This window comes from Eleutherodactylus coqui, chromosome 5, assembly GCF_035609145.1.
Source record: "Eleutherodactylus coqui strain aEleCoq1 chromosome 5, aEleCoq1.hap1, whole genome shotgun sequence".
Classification (NCBI taxonomy): domain Eukaryota; kingdom Metazoa; phylum Chordata; class Amphibia; order Anura; family Eleutherodactylidae; genus Eleutherodactylus; species Eleutherodactylus coqui.
This window is the reverse complement of record NC_089841.1, coordinates 54,084,843-54,100,370: the sequence shown is the minus strand read 5'-3', so window position 1 is coordinate 54,100,370 and position 15,528 is coordinate 54,084,843. Positions and strand designations below refer to the sequence as shown.

At 45.6% G+C, this 15,528-nt stretch overlaps 1 protein-coding gene across 2 annotated transcripts in view; it reads left to right on the top strand.

Moving 5' to 3' along the window:
- Positions 1-15,528, top strand: part of WDR7 (WD repeat domain 7) — a 356,850-nt gene that overhangs the window by 115,827 nt on the left and 225,495 nt on the right. For both annotated transcript variants that reach the window (XM_066602521.1, XM_066602523.1), the window contains 2 exons: positions 2,345-2,463; positions 8,375-8,498. In XM_066602521.1, the coding sequence (XP_066458618.1) occupies positions 2,345-2,463; positions 8,375-8,498 (243 nt within the window). The remainder of the gene's footprint in view (positions 1-2,344; positions 2,464-8,374; positions 8,499-15,528) is intronic.

Sequence of the window (15,528 nt, the reverse complement as noted above, 5' to 3'; positions counted from 1 at the left end):
TCTGCATGGCCATAATAATGCACTTTGTAATGTACATTGTGCATTAATTATGAGCCATACAGAAGTTATAAAAAGTTTTATACTTACCTGCTCCGTTGCTAGCGTCCTCGTCTCCATGGAGCCGACTAATTTTTGGCCTCCGATGGCCAAATTAGCCGCGCTTGCGCAGTCCGGGTCTTCAGCTTTCTTCTATGGAGCCGCTCGTGCCAGAGAGCGGCTCCGTGTAGCTCCGCCCCGTCACGTGCCGATTCCAGCCAATCAGGAGGCTGGAATCGGCAGTGGACCGCACAGAAGAGCTGCGGTCCACGAAGGTAGAAGATCCCGGCGGCCATCTTCAGCGGTAAGTATTGAAGTCACCGGACCGCCGGGATTCAGGTAAGCGCTGTGCGGGTGGTTTTTTTAACCCCTGCATCGGGGTTGTCTCGCGCCGAACGGGGGGGGGGGGTTTAAAAAAAAAAAAACCCGTTTCGGCGCGGGACATCTCCTTTAAGGACCTGGCAGACGTGAAGGAACCGCTGCGGTTTTGTTGGGGATTCCACCTCCGTGTCTGCGGTTCGGATTCTGCCGCCCCTTACTAATCAGTCTATAAGCTTTGCATCAGCAATCTTCTCGGGGTTTGTTCACATGCGAGGCTGCTTTCCGCTATTAAACTGCATGAAATAGCATTGCAAGCAGCGCTACTCCGTCCTGTAAATTTTGCTCACCAAAAATCGATCGGATCCCCCCATCCTTTGGGGCGTCGTTCGGTTTTGTCATAAGAGGAAGTGATTCAGCCATGGGTGCCGCTTTCCTACTGCCCGAATGTTGCAGGAGAACGGAATCCCGTAACGCTCATGCGAACGAGGCCTTAAGCTACAAAGGGAAAAAGTTCTACATTTAAGGGTTTGTAGGTTTCCTGTGTCTCTGAACTTCGGTATCACGGCTGTACAGAGCAGACACAGCTAGGAAATCATGTAATGTGACTGTTCTTCATTTATGTCGGAGGAGTCCTCCAGAATACTGTACACATCGCATATAGGCCTGTGCCCAAGGGGGTGGCGGTTTAATATTCTCTTGCACTGTCCAGCTCAGGATGTACACGGGGAATTACATTGCCAATAAGAGGCGAGTGGGATATTTGTATGCAGCGCAGCCCCTTAATAAGACACATCCCTGAGACTGCTGACTCCAAGCTGCACACAGATATATTAAAGAGGTTTTCCCATGATAGCTGTGGAGGGTATATCAATTATATATGTCATGAATGTCTGGACGGCGAGGATCGTGCACTGGGACCCCCCAATCTAAAATGAAGGGTCTGCGGCTCTGTATTGCAATCACAGCACAACCTCACTTGCTTGCATTACAGGCATATGGAGTTGCCATCCTAGACATCCCATCCACACCTGCACCCAGGTGTGCCACTTGTAGGGCCGCTTTTAAAGGGAATATATCAGCTATTGCTTTAACTGCGGTAAATATAACTAGATAGTGAAACAATTTCAGTTCTTTTCAGTTTATATTATCTGATTACAGATTTTTTTTTTATTCTGCGCTCTGTACATGGCTATGGGGCGGCCATCTTGCCTCAGCTGCAGTTTACAGCATTTAGAGAGATGCTTTACAGCAGAACTAATGGGCCATATACATAGTGGACAGGAGGAGACTCTGTGGGAGAGTGTTGTAGGCATGCTGTGACCAACAAATATTGTAAATGGTGGATCCTTTGTTATCTACCATATATATAGGTGTTACCTCTCAATGTAATCCTGTCTGTGATAATGAGGAGATGACTACTGAGAAGTTTTCTCTACAGAATCAGAAGGGTCGGGTTATTTTTTGACTTAGTGGTCATTATGAGAACTGCAGGGTTTTTATGACTTTTTTTTAAAAACAAAAAACAAATATCATGATATTGAAAAATTAAAAAAAAAAACACCCAAAATTCTTAAATATGTTTACTATACAACCTTGTTTTATACAAAAGGTCATTGTCTGATAAGACGCCCCTACTAGTGCAGTATGTCTCCACAGGAAGTATGGGCGTGACCTGGGCTGAGCTACAGGTAACACCCAGGTCATTCCCACAGCTCCTGATTTGGCTCCTAGACACATCAATGGAGACATACTGCACTAACACCATCTCATGACTGAGGAGACAAGCCAATTAGGAGCTGTGGGCGTGACCTCGCCATTACCTCTAGCTGAGTGCAGGTCACGCCCATTCTTCCGGTGGAAACATACTGCACTAGTATCTGAGACGCCTTCCTTCCTTTTACTTTTGTTGATGGTGGCTCTTTAGTTTGTTGCCAGGATTCTTATTTGTATGCTATTGCTGTGCTGACATTTTGTTTAACCCTTGCAGGATGGAGCCAGTTAGCAGCTATGCATTGCGTTATGTTGCCCGATCTACTGGGGCTGGAAAAGTTCAGACCGCCACTATTAGAAATGCTGGCAAGAAGGTGGCAGGACCGATGTCTGGAGGTACGATCCTAGAGCACATTCATCAAAGTGTAATCCGTCATCAGAACAGATCCATCAGAGCTACTGAAGGGTTGTACCACAATTTCAAGTTATATCCTGTTCAGTTGCTGAGGCAGTCCCATTCAAAGTGAATGAAGTACTAATGTGCTTGCATGACCAGCGCTCCAGTCTCTTCCTCACTGATAGGAGTGCAGTAACCTTGCAGGGAGGAGGACTAGGGACACAAGACCCCCGTTTACAGGATTGGTAGTAGTAGTAGTAAGACCTTAACCGATCCGTAAGTTACCCCCTATCCACAGGATAGGAAATAACTTGTAATTCTGATAAAACCCCTTTAAAAAGAGCATATATTAGAATGATGAAATGCCCTATTTTTCTACCTTAAAAAAAGTTCTACTTGTTAAACGGGCTTCTTGACAATAAGCTCATAACCAAATGCACCCCCTATGGGGACCACCAGCGATCAGCTGCGGTCAAACCTGGCATTAAGTGTTCAGCTTCCCTATAACAGCCCCACAGGAGGAATGAGGTATTGCACAGTAATCCATTCACATCAATGGTTATATGTGTAATGCTGAACCGATCAAGTCCTCCAGGGTGAAAGACTATCTTTATAGCGGAACTGGCTGCAGAAAAACTGCAGTATTTTACAATACATACATTGTGGTTGAAACTTCTAGAAATCCCATCCACACTGTTAAAATTTTTTTAAATAAAAATCTGCAACATAAATTGACCTGTGGTGGAGATTTTACAATTTGTGCATCAACTTGTGCTGGGGATTTTCAGTGCAGAATTCACTACTTCGAATAAGAGGGTGAAATTTGTTTCACAACCCACACTAAAATCCGCATCAAAATCTGCAGTAGATTTACCACTGCTGAAAAAACACGTCAACGTAACCTAGTAGGGTTTGACATGGAGGCTGTTCCGTAATAGACTTTTTATGGTATGCCAGTGATTACAGTTGGATGAGTTAATATTCCATTGTTCCATGCCAAGGGCCTGGCACTGCCCGTGATATAGAGGTGACCACTTATGGGGAAGGTCCTGTAATCTACAGAAACCTCCAAGTTCTAACACTCCATGCTCATTATTGAGGGACCAGGAAAGTCCAACCACCTCTTATAGAATGGCGACTGGTTCTGTATCCAACAAAGAACCAAATCTGAGAATCAACCTCAAGACACCCCCAATAAGGGAATGAAGACTGTTCCTCTCTCCTTCCTGACTGATTCTTCTCCAGTTCAGCATTTTGCTACTGTCCTTGTCATTACTGGTAGCATCAGGTGCTACTTGCAGCCCAAGCAGATTTTATAATTAGTCCTGCTTCTCCAGGTTGCACATCCATACTTGCCGCCACAAGAAGGTTTGCCGTGTCTCCCAGCACAGTCTCAAGAGCACTGAGCAGATACCAGGACACAGGCTGTTAGATGTGAACTAGACAGGGCCGTAGAAGGGCAAGAACCTCACATCAAGACCGTAGGAACAGAAGAACCGCAAAAGCTCTACAAAATGCCCTCCAGTGGTTACCAATCAAATATCCAGAAACAAACTTCATGAGAGTCCTGTGCTCGCAGCCCAGCACCATGCAGTTGGATTGGAATTCACCAGGGAACACCAGAAAACACTACAATTTGGCAGGTCCACCATTGGCGCCCCATTCTTCTCACAGATGTGAGCAGATTCATACTGTGCAAATGTCTTTCTTTCATAAAGATCCAATGTTTGCTTTAACCCCTTGAGTGGCGGGTTTCCTACCACCCTGTCGTGCCCACCAGGGCAAGTTTTTTAAAATGGTCTAATCATTGAATTTCAACTAATTTTGCAGTTGCGTCTCAAGAGCCATAACTTTTTCATTTTTCCATTGACATGGCCATATAAGGGCTTGTTTTTTGCGGGACAAGTTGTGATTTTTTAAACAGGGGGGAGGGAAAAAAGAAATGGGGGAAAAAAGAAAAAAAAGGGCCATGTCATTAAGGGATTAAATGTAATAACTTCCTTCTCTGGGTCATTATGACGCATGGATACCAATGTGTGATTGTATTTTTGATTTTTTACAAAGTAAAGGGAGACAAGTGTTTTTATTATTTTTTTTATAATTTTTTTACTTTTATTTATTTATTTTTTTTATCCCTTTAGGGGACTTCCACAGGGACCCATCAGGACCCCTGATCACATTCCGGGGGTCCGATGGTGACAGCTCTTTACATGCTGCAGTGACAGCCCTTTACATGCTGCAGTCACACAGACTGCAGCATGTAAAGGGTTAACACAGCAGAGATCGGAGGTTTTCTCTGATCTCTGCTGTAAGAGCAGGTACCTAGCTGTCCTCTGACAGCTAACAACCAGCTCTCCCTGCCACAGAGACCATCGGCTTGCTTCTGACAAGCCGATGGTCTCTATGGCAACCTGTAAACAAAGCAGGAGATTGCCGGCATATCGGCAATATCTTCTGCTGTTTTTTCAAAGCCCTTGCTTTGTTCTCTGTGGGACTGTGCAGGCAGAGCGAAATCTTCCGGGCTATGTTGCTATGAGCAGTGGAGCTCGTCCCGGAAATTTTCCGGGCGTGCCACTCAAGGGGTTAAAGCATACCTGAGTTTTCACGAAGCTTAAAATACGCCAGGTTCTTCTTACCTGCTCATTTATTGCTGTTTGTACCCTGTCTGTAAGTTCTGATTTTCAGGTGGTTTTCACTATTTTTCTGCCGCTTTGCTGGTTGCAATCCACTATCAGAGATAGAGCATGTAGCAAGCCTAACATTTCTGCCAGTAGTTCACTGTCCTGCCTTCCTTGCCCTTACTTCCTGTACTGCATTACTCTGTCTCTGGTCCAATCAGCAGAGAGGCAATGTTTGACTGCCCACCCTTTGCTTGTCCAGGATTCAGGCATTTAGAGACATTTTGGCCAAGTTGTTAGTAAACCCACAATAATGTGTGTGCCCCCACAGACACACACCCACACACTGTAACAGCAGGAGAGGCAGAGACTGTAGTGATTGTTATCACAGTGCCTGCAGATCTGTCAACCTGCAAGTGCATGGTAACTGCCTGTGAAGATAGCCCCTTTCCTGTTGGTATGGAGACATCCCAGTGTCCTACTTACTATGTAATCTATATCCAAAAGGCTAGAGAGTGGATTGCAGAGAAGCTGGAAGGGAGACCCCTAGTGGCGGCCACTTGAAACGTAATTTACAATGGGAAAACAACAAAATTTTTAATGCAAGGTCATTGCAAAAACATTTAGAATAACTGAAGCTAGATGACCATAAGTTTTCTGAAACGTTAGTGCCCCTCTAAGTGTTACCTAAATGTAACAGTTGCTGCATATAAGAGATTGACAGTCATGAGTATCACCGTGAACTCTGTAGTCAGCGGGGGCAGAGGTCTGTTACTAGTATTGCCATCACACCGAAGTTTGCAGTGCACACACATATAAACCCTGACTTGACAGCCTCCATATCACACCTAGGAACGGCATCCTGTCCGTCTGGCCACTTTATAGCTTAATTGGACATCAGCTCCTCAGTATCTTATGGGAACGACGCCATGTGCCAAACCGATGATCTTCTCCCACACAGACAAATCATTTTTAATTGGTTCATTCGCAGCCTTCGTCTTTGCTTTTTGTTACCCTCTTACTTGCAGCTGATTGTTGAAAATGGTCTTTTTCCATGAGCCGAGGATCTGTATTCTGCTTACATATGATGAACAGCAATGATCTCCACCACAACATGCAATGTTCATGGAGCCGATGACATCTGTGTACATCACAGACTAACCGGACTGAGGGCGTATTCACATTGGAGTGTTTAATGTGCGAGTTCCGCCTGATAGCGATCTGGATGAACTTGGGCGTTTTATAATTGATTTCAATGTTTATTCACACTAGCAATTTTTCTCTAGCAGCTAAGCTGCGAAATTGAAAAATCACTGCGCTTTATTTTTGGGCGTTTCCTTGTAAGGAATCGCTCATTATTTCCCAACTGATCTGTAAAAAAAAATTGCATCACACACTTGCATGCAAAGTGATTTTTTACCATTTAAAACCTTTGGAAGCACGTGTTTTTTTTTTTTTTACGCACGTGAAAATCACTAGTACATAAATGCAAGGTGATGTCTTTTTTTAAGCAAAAACGCATCATGCTCGCATCCAGAATCGTAATTTACAAGCGCGAATTTCTCAGACTTATATTGCGCTCGCCCATGTGAATGCACCCTTAGCGTTTTTCAGAACACTCTTAGAACTAAATGGACATGTGCGCACCTCAGCTCTCTATCCCAGCTACCTTACCAGGAGGGTCAGTCATCAGGATCCCCCGTTCTACTTATAGGTGGGTGTCCAATAGGTGGGACTCAACCATATCAGTCATTTTTGGCCTATTCTTTGGATATACTTTACTTGTCTTTAGCAGAAAAGCTTATATAAATGGGTTTTACCTCTTAAGATATTTATTCCTCATCCATGGGATAGGGAATAAATGTCTGATTACTGGGGGTCTGACTGCTGAGACCGCCAGCGATCCTGAGAACAATGCATTCCTAATGCCTCATGTGAATGGAGCGTCTGTGCACATGCTAATATGAAAAAAGGTTTGGAGCCATGTTAGCCAGTAAAGTGAAGTGTGATTGTTCTCCGTGAGAGAAACCAAGTGATCTGGTAGATAGGATACCTTTTAATGGCTAACAAAAATACATAATGTTACAGCGAGCTTTCAGGGATATTCTGCCCCCTTCGTGAGGCTAGTGAATGAGAATGGCACATAATTTTAACCTACAGATGCAGAGGGGAGGGAGACACATTCCTCTCGGCCTAAATAAATGTTCACACACAGAAATTTGAGACTTGAAAAAACACAAGACAGTCTGAGCAGAGAGACCAATACTAAATCAGTTCACTAAGCTGAGGAATGCAACAATTTTATGATGTCTCTGATCACTAATGCACACATAAGAAGATAGAAATACTACCTTAACAGCACCACCTATTGGATGGAAACGTTTATACAATCAATTTCTGAATTCTTATGAGAAAAACAAAACATGATTGGGAAGAGGACACCCATCTTGACCTCCTTCAGATCTTCATATTCCCCACTTATGCAAGAAACCCGGGCTGAGGTTCATTCCATTATTGAGGGTGTCAAACATGGCCATAAACTTCTACTCTCAAATCCTTCTGTGACGCTGTGACTTGAAGTTGCCCTTCAGTATGATAACTCTCATCTGCTCTATGCTGTGTCTGTGACCACAAAAATGCTTTGCCACAGGTAATTCCATTTTTTTTCTCTCCAATTGAGCATCGATGAGATCTCATCCTGGCTCTCAGTTTTTGTCTTGTGTTCCCAATATAAAGACCCCCAACAGGACATTTACTGCACAGGATCAGGTACACAACATCAGATGTGGAACATGTCAATGTCCCGGAGATCTTATAGTCCTGCTGTGTGTTGTGGATCCGTATCCTGTCCACAGTCAGTATAATGTGCACATGCTTAACCACTGCTCCATTCACTTCTATGGGACAGAGCCCATTGATATCCTTCTGTCCCATAGAAGGGAATGGAGTCACTGTCGAGCATTCGAAACCTCAATACATTTATATGGGGTAATCAGAATGCACCCGTCTCAAGACCACTGGGAGTCCCAGTGATGATACATTTATCTTCTATCCTATGGACAAGTGTCTTTTGTGGTAAAGCCCCTTTAAATTCCTAGTGGATTGATAAGACAGATGCACTGTAGCAAACCCTCAGCTGTGAGAGGCATTGGATGTGAACACGTTTTCAGCTTTTGTTTATAAAAAAAAGAATGCTTCTGTTCACTGACAAAACCTGTCAATCAAATCCAAGTGTCTGTATATTACTGCCATAGACTATACTGAGGCTCAATCCTCTGTTCCTTGGTTGCAGGTCCGGGAAGCCGCTCAGGCTCTCTTACTGGCGGAACTTCGACGGATCGGCCAGTCGGGACGGAAGGACACAATTGATTCCTGGGCACCATATTTACCTCAGTATGTCGACACCATCATGTCACGTAAGTTTATATTTATACCTGCAACCATCAATCTGAGGTTTGACCTATTCTGCACAACTTTTCCTATTGGTTAGAAGACCTTCTGAATGGAAGAGAATTTTTTTGTTTGGGACATCATCAATAAGCCATAGTAGATACCAGCTATAAAGAGAGTCCGTCTCTTTCTCTGAAGGACCCAGCACATCCATGCTATTGGTGGGCGTGCACTACTTTAGTTCCCCTGTGGTGGTGCTGCAGGAAACTTGACCACTTGTTAAGTTTCCAAAGATACCGCTGGCCTCTCTTTGTAGTCAGCTAATTTCAGGAGATCCTTATAATAAAAAGGCATTGTTTAAAGCAGATAATCCCTTTACATGCTTTTGGTTTATCTTTTCTTGTACATAGGACTATTAGATTTAGAATTATTCACTTAAAATTAACTTTTACTCAGTGACCCCTATTGGCCACCATTGCAGCTATTAATCCAATTTTGCCAACCTGAGGCATGTGGCTTTGAGCACATAACTAAGCAGATTGTCATATGTGAAATGGGTCGTCACCTATCTGTTCAAGAGATGGAGATTGTTAGACTTTGGGTAGGCTCCTAGGTGGCCATACACATGAGATAGAAGTAGATTGATGGTTGACCAAATGTTAGACTTTCAGTAGGCTTCTAGGTGGCCATACACATGAGATAGAAGTAGATTGATGGTTGACCAAATGTTGAATGAACAATTATCTGGTGAATCATCATGCCAACGCAGCCATACACATTTTAGTCTAAATTGCCCATAATGGTCATTCATACTGACCTTACATATTCAATGCAATTAGGCAGTGAATGAACGATCTTTCACTGAGGAAGCGTTCTTTCACGTAACGATCATTCATGTAAAGGCCGACTGCACCATGTACATTGAACTACAAGTGACTATTGGACGCAAATGAAAACATGGCCGCCTTCTTTCTAGAATATAATAGTTGTCATCGGTTGGCCCAAACAATTGTTCATGGTGAATTTTCACCCAAGGAATGATTGTTTTCATTCAGTTTTAGACTGAGGTGAATGGAGACCTTAAAGAGGTTTTGTCACATAAAATCTGGTCTAGATAAAGAGGTGGTCTTCACAAAGAGACAGTCTTTTGGAGAAGTTTCACAGTATAATAAATCTGTTTTAAGTCCTCATTCGGATATTGAAGTTCTTCTTTGGCTCCTTATGGTATGAAGAGTTGGAAAATTAGTTAAAGTGACCATCCAGTCCTGGACAAACGAAGATGACCACACCACTTCTCTGACCACCTAAAGCACACTGGCAGTGTATCAGTAATCTAAGACACTACATGCCGCAATGATTGGCCAGCGCTGCTCATGTTAGCTGCACTGGCCAACTAGACCAGTGTGCATCAGGTAGAGAAGTGGTTCGGCCATCTCGTTCTATCTGGGACTGGAGTGTCACTTTAAGGGATTGACTGTAAAGCAGTTCTTTATTGCCTGTTGTCTTCTAAGTGCAATGAAATAATAGTCACCCAAAATATTCAATTTTGTCCATTTTTGACAACCATCATTGTATTGGAAAATGTCAACCGACTGTGCCGAAAATTGCAATTGTGATCAAATCTCTCTCTAACAACGTAAAAGATGTAATATTTGTCTGCTCACATACCACCACTGCTCCGATTCCTTCTATGGCCAGTCTACCACTGGTTTTCACTTCTGGTTGCACTTTCCAAGTCACGTGGTCACATGACTGTTGCAGGAGAGCCGGTGATTGGCTGGAGCACTCACATGACCCTCTGTGATAGGACATGCACCTGGAAATGAAGACCAGCAGAGGGTCGGTCACAGGAGCAGTGGTAGCACATGAGTATTAATACTTTTATGTTATTGCACCGCTCTGGGACAGTCTTTACCTTCCCAGATAACCCTCTTAAGGGCCCTTTACACGGGATGGATGGTTGTCCCTGCGATAATCGCTTCTGTGCTTTTACATAGGAGTGATCATCGTTCCATTCGCAGTAAACAGGCCATTCTTCATAGATGAATGACCGCCTCTTTACATCGGCCGAACCGCCATTTATTGTTTTTGCCTGCACAATCCAGACCGCTAACAAATTATTGTCCGTCGTCCAGATTGTGCAGCCGTTTACACCGAATGATAAAATGCAATAAAATGAACGATTATCGTTCAGTGTAAAGCAGCCCTTACGCTTTGGTGGGATCATTCATAAAATGATCCCGGTGGCCGATTTGTTCTCTTAAATGTATAGTCCGCTTTACAAGCAATGCTCTCTGGTTAAAAAATATGCAAATTAGCACTTCTCCAGCAGACCAAAATATGTCTGGCGCCACCTATAGGTAGCTACCTTTTATAAGCCCAATGTGTGACCCATTAAAGAGCTTTAAAACATGACTGGGGATACCAGCCAACCCTGATCGGCTGTGCTGTAAATACAATATTCCCAAAACAGACATGGAGATATGAAGAAGGTTTCATGACATTTATACATTTGTCCAAAACCGATTTAGATCCCCGCAGAGAGAAGGAAATAAACCTTCAGAAAACCTTTTTCTATTCTTTTGTTCTTGGTTTTGCATGGAAAAATAGAACTAAAAATCTGCTGCTCCTTTAACGGAAAGTAAAAGGTTATCTGGCGGTGGCCTTTGTGTGTATGTGCTGATGTGGATGCAGGCAGCCAGACAGGCAATGTGTGGAGAGAGACCAGGGAACAGCCTGCCGATCGATAGCAGTGGTGTGAAATGAATTAATGTGAGGCAGTCAGTCTGTCTATCATGGCATTGCAGGGAAGGCAGCGCTGGTCACTCGCCGCAGAGATCTCTTCTTCCTATAAACTTACCTCCCCCTCTGCAACCGACGTCTAACAGCGGCTTACTGGATATTCCAACAGTCTTCTAAAGGCCTCATGTGCCATTGTGGGGAAATTATCTATTGTATCTATCTATCCATCCACAGCATCAATCTACACTATGTCATATCCATCTGTCATCTCTCTCTCTCATCTCTATCTTGTGTATCTTTCTTATTTAGCTCTCTCTGTCCAATGTATCACTGTCTCATGTATCGCTGTCTGTCTCGTGTACCGCTGTCTCTGTGTCATATCTTTCATTCTCTGTCATCTCTCTTACCTCTCTGTCATATCTCTCCCTGGTGTCTCTCTCTCTCTCACTCTCTCACTCTCTCTCCTTGGCGTCTCTTACTCTCTCTCCTTGGCGTCTCTTACTCTCTCTCCTTGGCGTCTCTTACTCTCTCTCCTTGGCGTCTCTTACTCTCTCTCTTTGGCGTCTTTTTCTCTCTCTCCTTGGCGTCTTTTTCTCTCTCTCCTTGGCGTCTCTTTCTCTCTCTCCTTGGCGTCTCTTTCTCTCTCTCTCCTTGGCGTCTCTTTCTCTCTCTCTCTCCTTGGCGTCTCTTTCTCTCTCTCTCTCCTTGGCGTCTCTTTCTCTCTCTCTCTCCTTGGCGTCTCTTTCTCTCTCTCTCTCCTTGGCGTCTCTTTCTCTCTCTCTCTCCTTGGCGTCTCTTTCTCTCTCTCTCTCCTTGGCGTCTCTTTCTCTCTCTCTCTCCTTGGCGTCTCTTTCTCTCTCTCTCTCCTTGGCGTCTCTTTCTCTCTCTCTCTCCTTGGCGTCTCTTTCTCTCTCTCTCTCCTTGGCGTCTCTTTCTCTCTCTCTCTCCTTGGCGTCTCTCTCTCTCTCTCTCTCCTTGGCGTCTCTTTCTCTCTCTCTCTCCTTGGCGTCTCTTTCTCTCTCTCTCTCCTTGGCGTCTCTTTCTCTCTCTCTCTCCTTGGCGTCTCTTTCTCTCTCTCTCTCCTTGGCGTCGCTTTCTCTCTCTCTCTCCTTGGCGTCGCTTTCTCTCTCTCTCTCCTTGGCGTCGCTTTCTCTCTCTCTCTCCTTGGCGTCGCTTTCTCTCTCTCTCTCCTTGGCGTCGCTTTCTCTCTCTCTCTCCTTGGCGTCGCTTTCTCTCTCTCTCTCCTTGGCGTCGCTTTCTCTCTCTCTCTCCTTGGCGTCGCTTTCTCTCTCTCTCTCTCTCTCTCCTTGGCGTCTCTTTCTCTCTCTCTCTCTCCTTGGCGTCTCTTTCTCTCTCTCTCCTTGGCGTCTCTTTCTCTCTCTCTCCTTGGCGTCTCTTTCTCTCTCTCTCCTTGGCGTCTCTTTCTCTCTCTCTCCTTGGCGTCTCTTTCTCTCTCTCTCCTTGGCGTCTCTTTCTCTCTCTCTCCTTGGCGTCTCTTTCTTTCTCTCTCTCCTTGGCGTCTCTTTCTCTCTCTCTCTCTCTCCTTGGCGTCTCTTTCTCTTTCTCTCTCTCCTTGGCGTCTCTTTCTCTCTCTCTCCTTGGCGTCTCTTTCTCTCTCTCTCTCTCTCTCTCTCTCTCTCCTTGGCGTCTCTTTCTCTCTCTCTCTCTCCTTGGCGTCTCTTTCTCTCTCTCTCCTTGGCGTCTCTTTCTCTCTCTCTCTCTCCTTGGCGTCTCTTTCTCTTTCTCTCTCTCCTTGGCGTCTCTTTCTCTTTCTCTCTCTCCTTGGCGTCTCTTTCTCTCTCTCTCTCTCCTTGGCGTCTCTTTCTCTCTCTCTCTCTCCTTGGCGTCTCTTTCTCTCTCTCTCTCCTTGGCGTCTCTTTCTCTCTCTCTCTCCTTGGCGTCTCTTTCTCTCTCTCTCTCCTTGGCGTCTCTTTCTCTCTCTCTCTCTCTCCTTGGCGTCTCTTTCTCTCTCTCTCTCTCTCCTTGGCGTCTCTTTCTCTCTCTCTCTCTCTCTCCTTGGCGTCTCTTTCTCTCTCTCTCTCCTTGGCGTCTCTTTCTCTCTCTCTCTCCTTGGCGTCTCTTTCTCTCTCTCTCTCTCTCTCCTTGGCGTCTCTTTCTCTCTCTCTCTCTCTCTCCTTGGCGTCTCTTTCTCTCTCTCTCTCTCTCTCTCCTTGGCGTCTCTTTCTCTCTCTCTCTCTCTCCTTGGCGTCTCTTTCTCTTTCTCTCTCTCTCTCTCTCCTTGGCGTCTCTTTCTCTTTCTCTCTCTCTCTCTCTCCTTGGCGTCTCTTTCTCTTTCTCTCTCTCCTTGGCGTCTCTTTCTCTCTCTCTCTCTCCTTGGCGTCTCTTTCTCTCTCTCTCTCTCCTTGGCGTCTCTTTCTCTCTCTCTCTCTCCTTGGCGTCTCTTTCTCTCTCTCTCTCTCCTTGGCGTCTCTTTCTCTCTCTCTCTCGTTCTCTCTCTCTCGTTCTCTCGTTCTCTCTCTCTCTCTCTCTCTTTGGCGTCTCGTTCTGTCTCGTGTTTCTCTCTCTCTCTCTCTCTTTGGCGTCTCGCTCTTTCTCTCTCTCTCTCTCTCTCTCTCTCTCTCTCTGGCGTCTCGTTCTGTCTCGTGTTCTCTCTCTCTCTCTCTTTGGCGTCTCGTTCTCTCTCTCTCTCTCTTTGGCGTCTCGTTCTCTCTCCCTCTCTCTCTCTCTCTCTCTCTTTGGCGTCTCGTTCTGTCTCGTGTTTCTCTCTCTCTCTCTCTCTTTGGCGTCTCGCTCTTTCTCTCTCTCTCTCTCTCTCTCTCTCTCTCTCTGGCGTCTCGTTCTGTCTCGTGTTCTCTCTCTCTCTCTCTTTGGCGTCTCGTTCTCTCTCTCTCTCTCTTTGGCGTCTCGTTCTCTCTCCCTCTCTCTCTCTCTCTCTCTCTTTGGCGTCTCGCTCTTTCTCTCTCTCTCTCTCTCTCTCTCTCTGGCGTCTCGTGTTCTCTCTCTTTGGCGTCTCGTTCTTTCTCTCTCTCTCTCTCTCTCTCTTTGGCGTCTCGTTCTCTCTCCCTCTCTCTCTCTCTCTCTCTCTTGGCGTCTCGCTCTTTCTCTCTCTCTCTCTCTCTCTCTCTCTCTCTCTCTCTCTCTCTCTCTCTGGCGTCTCGTGTTCTCTCTCTTTGGCGTCTCGTTCTTTCTCTCTCTCTCTCTCTCTTTGGCGTCTCGTTCTTTCTCTCTCTCTCTCCTTGGCGTCTCTTTCTCTTTCTCTCTCTCTCTCTCTCCTTGGCGTCTCTTTCTCTCTCTCTCTCTCTCTCCTTGGTGTCTCTTTCTCTCTCTCTCTCTCCTTGGCGTCTCTTTCTCTCTCTCTCTCTCCTTGGCGTCTCTTTCTCTCTCTCTCTCTCCTTGGCGTCTCTTTCTCTCTCTCTCTCTCCTTGGCGTCTCTTTCTCTTTCTCTCTCTCTCTCTCTCCTTGGCGTCTCTTTCTCTCTCTCTCTCTCCTTGGCGTCTCTTTCTCTCTCTCTCTCTCCTTGGCGTCTCTTTCTCTTTCTCTCTCTCTCTCTCCTTGGCGTCTCTTTCTCTCTCTCTCTCTCCTTGGCGTCTCTTTCTCTCTCTCTCTCTCCTTGGCGTCTCTTTCTCTCTCTCTCTCGTTCTCTCTCTCTCTCTCTGGCGTCTCGTTCTGTCTCGTGTTCTCTCTCTCTCTCTCTCTCTCTCTCTTTGGCGTCTCGTTCTGTCTCGTGTTCTCTCTCTCTCTCTCTCTCTCTCTCTCTCTCTCTCTCTCTCTCTCTCTCTCTCTCTGGCGTCTCGTTCTGTCTCGTGTTCTCTCTCTCTCTCTTTGGCGTCTCGTTCTCTCTCTCTCTCTCTCTTTGGCGTCTCGTTCTCTCTCTCTCTCTCTCTTTGGCGTCTCGTTCTCTCTCTCTCTCTCTCTCTCTCGTTCTCTCTCTCTCTCTCTTTGGCGTCTCGTTCTCTCTCTCTCTCTCTCTCTCTCTCTCTCTCTCTTTGGCGTCTCGTTCTTTCTCTCTCTCTCTCTCTCCTTGGCGTCTCTTTCTCTCTCTCTCTCTCCTTGGCGTCTCTTTCTCTCTCTCTCTCTCCTTGGCGTCTCTTTCTCTCTCTCTCTCGTTCTCTCTCTCTCGTTCTCTCGTTCTCTCTCTCTCTCTCTCTTTGGCGTCTCGTTCTGTCTCGTGTTCTCTCTCTCTCTCTCTCTTTGGGCGTCTCGCTCTTTCTCTCTCTCTCTCTCTCTCTCTCTCTCTCTCTGGCGTCTCGTTCTGTCTCGTGTTCTCTCTCTCTCTTTGGCGTCTCGTTCTCTCTCTCTCTCTCTTTGGCGTCTCGTTCTCTCTCCCTCTCTCTCTCTCTCTCTCTCTCTTTA